Genomic DNA, 7,749 nt, shown 5'->3' with positions numbered 1-7,749 from the left:
GTTGACTTTGCAGATCTAGCCATGATAGGCTACGTAAATCGTCACGTAGCCTATCACGGGGCCTTTTTTTTTTTTACTTTTTATTTCACGGCCGGGCGAGGCGAGGCGCCTCCTCCCCGGCCTGAATTTCGGCCAGGCGAGGAGGGAAGCCTCCCCCCCCCGGCCTGAACTTCGGGGGGAGCAGCGAAGCGCCTACCCCCCACCGCAAAGCAAGCTGCGAGACCAGGTAAGTGACTTTCGTGCACCCCTATTTCCCCCTGCAGCCCCACACACTATTCAAATCTGCTTTAGACTTTTAGAGGGTTGGGGACATTCTTGAGCAGATCTGGAGTGTGCATGGGGGCTCTGGGGGGGGGAGGATAGGGCAGTGGAGTCCCAATCCGCTAGTAGTGTCTGTTCCACTGGCAGAACATCAATTTTGGATCCAACCCAACATCTCTCTCTCTCTCTCTCTCTCTCCACACACACACACAGTCATACACAGATTCTCAAACCTTTGTGACTTACCAAACAGCCCCCTATGCATTAGTTTACCTGCAAGGAAACCCCAGGAGAAAGAACTCATAGTTAGTGTAGGGGACTCTTTAAGAGATGGCAGATGATTTATTTTAAGTCAGGGTTTTATTGTACTAGATACAAGAGTATTTATTTCAATTTTTATTTATTTCAGTCATCGCAATGTTTGTAATTGAAATTCTATATGAAATGTCTATCTGGAGATTGCCAAGGCCAATGGTTGCTTTAATAAAGAGGATGGTGGTGATTGTGATGACGATGATGATGATGACAATGATAATGATAATGTGAAGTTTTCCAGTGTTCAGCAAATACAGATTTGTGCAGCCCCAAGTAACTATATTAACTCAAGATCCTCTGTTTATATTATACCTTTTAAATATACCCAAATAATCTCTATTTGGATCAGAGGGTGTGATGCATACTGCCTCCCTATGATGTAGGTGACTTTCCAGTATGAATAAATAACTAATTATACCAACCCCTTCATGGATCACTGCCTTTTTGTGGCCAAGGGCCTTGCATAACTCAGTGAAGTCATAAGCTATGCCGTGCAGGGCCACCAAAGCCCAGCGGTGGATGTGTCTGGTGGTGAAAAGAAAGTCCAATGCTGTAAAGAACAATATTGTTTACGAACCTGGAATGTAAGATCAATGAATCAAGGTAAGCTGGAAGTGGTCAAACATGAGATGGCAAGATTGAACATCGATGTCTTGGGAATCAGTGAACTAAAATGGACAAGCATGGACAAATTTAATTCAGGTGACCATCATATCTACTACTGTGGGCAAGAATCCCTTAGAAGAAATGGAGTAGCCTAGGGATGTACGAAAGTCACTTTCCTTTTACGAAATTTCATTCATGGGGGGGGAGGCGCTCTGTCCCTCCCCCCAAAATTCTGGCCTGGGGGGAGGCGCCCCGTCCCTACCACCGCGAATCCTGGCTGGCTGGGTCTGCAATTGGCGGCAGCCGTAGCCGCCACCGTTTGCGTCCCTGCAGTCAGCCGTGATAGGCTATGTAAATGTTTATGTAGCCTATCACAGCTGAGTTAAAAAAAAAACCCGCACGTATGCAAATGGCAGCACCCATGGGCACCGCCATTTGCATTCCTTGCTTTGGCATGTCTAGTCTACATAAACATTTACGTAGACTACGGCGAAAATAAGGGGAACGCAAATAGTGTAGCGTCTTGTTTTGCTTTTTCAACCCAGCTTGTTTTGTGTTTTTAAACCAGCTGTGATAGGCCACGTAAGTCTTTACGTAGCCTATCACTGATGTAAAAAAAAAAAGACGAGACTGCAAATGGTGGCAGGGGCACCCGGTCGGAAGACCAGCAGCCGCCACCACCGCAGCTGCTGCTGGAGCTGCCACGGTCCGGAACATCCGCCCCAGGTAAGTCTCATCCCAGGGGAGATCCGTGGGGGGCAGGGGCGTGGCAGGCCGTTCCACCATGGATTTCGGGGGGCTGAATGCACTGGCATTCGGCCTCACTGACATCCGTGGCGGAATTCTCTGACATCCCTAGTCTGTTTACATTCTAATTCCGAAGAAGGGCAATGCCAAAGAGTGTTCAAACTACCATACAATTGCGCTCATTTCACATGCCAGCAAGGTTATGCTCAAAATCCTACAAGCTAGGCTTCAGCAGTATGTGAACCAAGAACTACCGGAAGTACAAGCTGGGTTCCGAAGAGGCAGAGGAACTAGAGATCAAATTGCCAACATCTGCTGGATCATGGAGAAAGCAAGAGAATTCAAGAAAAACGTCTACTTCTGCTTCTTTGACTATGCTAAAGCCTTTGATTGTGTGGATCACAACAAACTGCGGCAAATTCTTAAAGAGATGGGAGTACCAGACCACCTTACCTGTCTCCTGAGAAACCTGTACGAGGGTCAAGAAGCAACAGTAAGAACCAGACATGGAACAACCGATGGATTCAAAATTGGGAAAGGAGTACGACAAGGCTGCATATTGTCGCCCTGCTTATTTAACTTATATGCAGAGTACATCATGAGAAACGCCGGGTTGGATGAATCAGAGGTTGGAATTAAGATTGCCGGGAGAATTATCAACAAGCTCAGATATGCAGATGGTACCACCCTAATGATAGAAAGCGAAAAGGATCTCAAGAGCCTCTTGTTGAGGGTGAAAGAGGAGAGTGCAAAAGCTGGTTTGAAACTCAACATTAAAAGAACGAAGATCATGGCATCTGTCCCCATCTCTTCCTGGCATATAGAAGGGGAAGAAATGGAAGCAGTGACACATTTTATTTTATTATGGGCTCCAAGATCACCGCAGATGGTGACTGTAGCCATGATATTAAAAGACGCTTGCTCCTTGGGAGGAAAGCTATGGCAAACCTAGACAGCTTAGTAAGAAGCAGAGACATCACCTTGCCGACAAAGGTCCACATAATCAAAGCTATGGTTTTCCCATTAGTAACATATGGCTGTGAGAGCTGGACTGTAAGGAAGGCTGAGTGCTAGGGATGGCGGAGAATTTCTCCACGAATCTTCAGGAGGCCAAGTGCCGACGCATTCGGCCCCCCGAAAGTGTTGGGGAAATTCTCCGCCGGCCCCCGCCCCCCCCCCCGGGATGGGACTTACCTTCGGCGAATGTCCCTCTCGGTGGCAGGTCCCGGCAGTGGTTCGGCGGTGGTTCGGCGGGGGTGGGGGCGGCGGCCGGTCTCCCGACCGGCTGCCACCGCTGCCATTACAAAATAAAAAAGTAAAGTAAAACACAAACAAACAAACACCCATGATAGCCTACATGATGATTTAAGTAGCCTATCATGGCTAGATTTCCAAAGTCAGCCGTGATAGGCTACGTAAATCGTCATGTAGCCTATCACGGGTGACTTTGAAAAAAAAAAAAGCGCGTACGCAAATGGCAGCCCCCATGGGCACTGCCATTTGTGTTCCTTATTTGGACAGGGGTAGTCCATGTAAAGATTTACGTAGACTACGGCGAAAATAAGGGAACGCTATTTGCCTTGCCCTTATTTTCGCCGTAGTCTATGTAAATCTTTACATAGACTAGACGTGCCAAAATAAGGAACGCAAATGGTGGCCCCCATAGGGCGCCGCCATTTGTGTACGCGCTTTTTTTTTCCAAAGTCACCCTTGATAGGCTAAGTGACAATTTACATAGCCTATCATGGCTGACTTTCGAAATCTAGCCGTGATAGGCTACGCAAATCGTTACGTAGCCTATCACGGGTGTGTGTTTTTTGTTTTTTGTTTACTTTTTTTTCACATCCGGGGAGACGGGGCGCTCCTCCCCAGCCTGAATTTCGTTGGCAAGGGATGGGGCGCCTCCCCCCCTCACCTGAACTTCGGGGGGAGAACCGAAGCACCTCCCCCCCACCGCGAAGCAAGCTGCGGGACAAGGTAAGTCCCTTTCATCCATCCCTACTGAGTGCCGAAGAATTGATGCTTTCGAACTGTGGTGCTGGAGAAGACTCTTACGAGTCCCCTGGACTGCAAGGAGGTCAAATCAGTCGATCCTAAAGGAAATCAACCCTGACTGCTCATTGTAAGGACAGATACTGAAGCTGAAGCTCAAATATTTTGGCCACCAAATGTGAAGAGAAAACTCACTGGAAAAGTCACTGATGCTGGGAAAGATTGAAGGCAAAAGGAGCAGGGGACGGCAGAGGATGAGATGGCTAGATAGCATCACTGATGCAATGAATATGCACTTGAGCATACTCTGGGAGAGAGTGGAGTACAGGAAGGCCTGGCATGCTATTGTCCTTGGGGTCACAAAGTGTCGGACACGACTTAACTACTGAACAACAAATTATACCCCAAGTCCCTTAACATCACTGCCAACACTCCCTGTTTGCCATATCTCCCTGGCTGGTTTAGGAGCACCTTTGATATTAACAAATCCAAACATATTAAGCAGGAGCGAGGTTAAGGTATCATGAGGGAGATGACAAGGGCCAATGGTGTATATCTCTTCTGTGCCTGAAGAAATCTCTGATCTCAGCACAGTCCCAGATAACTCAATTATCTAGTTCCCAAGCTTTCAGCTATGAAATGTGTATGTGTGCACGTGGGTGTGTATATACACACATATCATACACACACACACATGCACATACACACACACTGCCCTTCAATAGTTCTCAGCCCTGGTCAGCTACTAAAAATAATATTGAACAACTAAAAACAATATAACCAGTAATGTAACTAGTGATGTCCGAACCCACCCCGTCCGAGTTCTCCGGGTGCCTGCCCAGCCCCTGCCCACACTCGCTGATCCCTTGACCACACTTGAGCCCCTCCCATGCTCGGTGAGAAGCCTGCACTCACCCCAGAGGCCTCATCAAGCTCTGTGGTCACCATTTTTGAAAAATAAAATGGTTGTTGCAAAATGTGCATATTTACGTATGTGTGAAAATGTGCATATTTGTATGTGCATGAAAATGTGCATTTATGTGAATGCACATGTTTGTCTATGCATGAAAAGGCACACTTTTTCAAAATGTGCATTTCACGCATACACGGATATGTGCATTTACAGAAATGTGCATTTTCACACATATGCAGATATGTACATTTTTGTGACTGCCATTATATTTTTCAAAAAGCGGCAACCTCGGAGCTTGATGAGGCCGCCAGGGTGAGTGCATACCACTCACTCAGTGTGGGCAGAGGAAAGCAGGGGAATGGGCTTGGTGAGCAGGGTGGGGTGTGCAAGCGGGGTGGGGTGGGGGTTCTGCCAGATTCCTATATGGAATCGGATGCCCACAACACCCCTAAATGTAACCAAGCATATGAAAATTTTAAAAGACAAATATGTAAAACATCTTAAAACAGCAGAACTGATATAAGCATAGCAGCAGCAGATATAAACCAATTCAAATGATATTTTAAAAGCATGAGAAAAATAGAAGGCATTGAAATATGTAAGTGGGTGGTTGGAAAGCTTCCACAGGGAGCACATTCCAAAAGCTGGATGCTACGACCAAAAATGCCCTCAAGCTGGTCACCATCAAAGCCATCTCACAAAGTGGGGAACCAGAAGAAGGACCTCATTGAGATGGTCTCAGTTCATAGACAAGTTTGTGTGGGAGAAAGTAGTTCCTCACATTTCCAATTTTCACCATATCAATGCGTGTTATACAATCTCTGTCCTTGAAGCTATTATCTGAATTTCAGGGTTGCACGGCATTCTGAAAGTTTACATAGCACATCAGTGATCCTTTATCATGGCGGCTATGCTCTTTAGGACATCTCTGAACACCTCTTTCATTTGTTCATTTCTTAGACTGAAGATGAAAGGGTTCAATAAGGGTGTCAAGATGCCAGAGAAAATGGCTAATGCTTTGTTCATGCTCATGATGTCACTCTGAGATGGCCTGACATAAACAAAAATGGAGATTCCATAGCCCATGGAGACAACGGTGAAGTGAGAGGTACAGGTAGCGAAAGCCTTTTTTCTACCCTCTGCAGAAGGGATCTTGAGAATAGTACTAATTATGTAGATATAAGAGGCAGCTGTAAATGAGAGGGAGCCAAGCAGTAGAATTAAAGAACCAATGAAGTCGACCAACTCAATCAGACGGATGTCCTTGCAGGCAAGATGCAGCAAAGGTGCACTGTCACAGAAGAAGTGATCAATGATATTGGGTCCACAATAAGGCAACCTCACTTTCAGCAGTGTTGACAAGAACACAGACAGGAACCCACCAATCCAAGATCCAATCACCATCTTGACACACACTGTCCCAGTCATGAGGGTAGGGTACCTAAGTGGGTAGCAGATGGCCATGTAGCGGTCAAAGGACATAGCAGCAAAAAGGATGAACTCTGTGGAACCCATGAAGAAATAGAAATATGACTGAGCAAAGCAGCCAGCAAATGAAATGGTTTTCCTTTCAGCCAGGAGATTGGCCAACATTTTTGGCACTACACAGGTCGTCATGAATATCTCAATGAAGGACAAGTTGCTGAGGAAGAAATACATAGGTGAGTGGAGGCGCTGATCAATGCCGATGAGTACAATGATGAGTACGTTCCCCAGCACTGTCACTAAGTAGACAAGGAAGAAAACTATAAAGAGGATGATCTCCAGGTCTTGTTCATACACAAACCCGAGCAAAAGGAATTCAGTGACGGTTGTCACATTTTCTGTTCCCATGTTGTAGCATCTGGAATGAAGGAAGAAGAAGAAGAAGAAGAAGAAGAAGAAGAAGAAGAAGAAGAAGAAGAAGAAGAAGAAGAAGAAGAAGAAGAAGAAAGAAAGTAGTTGAAACTGTATGCTAAATTCAGTTGAACTAAAAAAGCAGGGGGAACTTCTTCCATGATATGGCTTTAGGACTGAGATGAAGGGCTTCTTCACCTAGCCAGACAATTATGTGACATGCAGATTATCTAAACAAGCTCATAGATGGTGAGCAACTAGTAGATGTGTTTTCCACTTTAATTTATGCTGCTTTAAAAGGAAATGATAATTTTCCTGTTTCTGTTAATACATGTTTAAGACTAAGAGAGTGGAGACAAGAGGAAATGGATGAAGAACATAATTTTGCTCTTTTTTGTTACCTGAGAACCAGAGAGAAACTGTCGATATAGCACTGTGGCCATCACCTAATTTTGTATTTCATATATGTCAATGATTTTAACAGGCTAAAATACACTCAACGGAATTAAAATACACTCAACAGAAGTGGACTGGAAAGTGAATAAGACTGAAATCCAGGTCTCAGACTGCATTTCTATGCACATTTTCCTGCAGAGAAGCTCCACTGAACACAGTGGGATTTACCTCCAGGTAAAAATGCATAGGATTGGGCTGCTTATGAAAAAAGAAAAAAAAAGTGCAGTATATTTTAGTCTTGGGCAACATTTGCTAGATTATGCCCAATCTATTCATTTCCTGTCTTCAGAAATTGAGTTTTATGAGTTATTTATTTATTTATTAATGAGTTTTATAAGCAACTTCCAAAATGCAATATTTTCTCAAGGTGGCATATGAAGGAATAAACTAGTTGTTACTAAGAGTGTAATCCTAAACACATTTACTAGAACTATGAAGCTTGATGCTATCCCTGTTCACTCAGATGTAAGGTGGCTTACTCACAAGAAAGTGCACATGGGATTTCAAGCTTTCCCACTGCACTCAATGATACTTTCTTTTGAGTAAACATCTTGCTTGCTTGCTTGCTTTTTTATTAATCCACCCAATAACAAAAGTTCTCTGGGTGGATTATATAAAGTTAA

At 44.8% G+C, this 7,749-nt stretch overlaps 1 protein-coding gene across 1 annotated transcript; it reads right to left on the bottom strand.

Annotated features, from left to right (window-relative positions):
• Positions 1-5,719: 5,719 nt before the first annotated feature.
• LOC146341525 (olfactory receptor 6M1-like) lies at positions 5,720-6,667 on the bottom strand. Its single transcript, XM_084807514.1, has one exon. The coding sequence runs from the start codon at positions 6,665-6,667 to the stop codon at positions 5,720-5,722; it is 948 nt and encodes a 315-aa protein (XP_084663640.1).
• Positions 6,668-7,749: the final 1,082 nt, after the last annotated feature.

Source organism: Heloderma suspectum, chromosome 6, assembly GCF_057233095.1.
Source record: "Heloderma suspectum isolate Gila_16-S chromosome 6, 16-S_ref, whole genome shotgun sequence".
Lineage (NCBI taxonomy): Eukaryota > Metazoa > Chordata > Lepidosauria > Squamata > Helodermatidae > Heloderma > Heloderma suspectum.
The sequence above is the reverse complement of the archived record's forward strand: the minus strand, read 5'-3'. Positions and strand labels throughout refer to the sequence as shown.

What these genes read in the sequence shown, in the direction of transcription:
- LOC146341525 (XM_084807514.1), bottom strand. Translation starts at nt 6,667, where the DNA reads ATGGGAACAGAAAATGTGACAACCGTCACTGAATTCCTTTTGCTCGGG.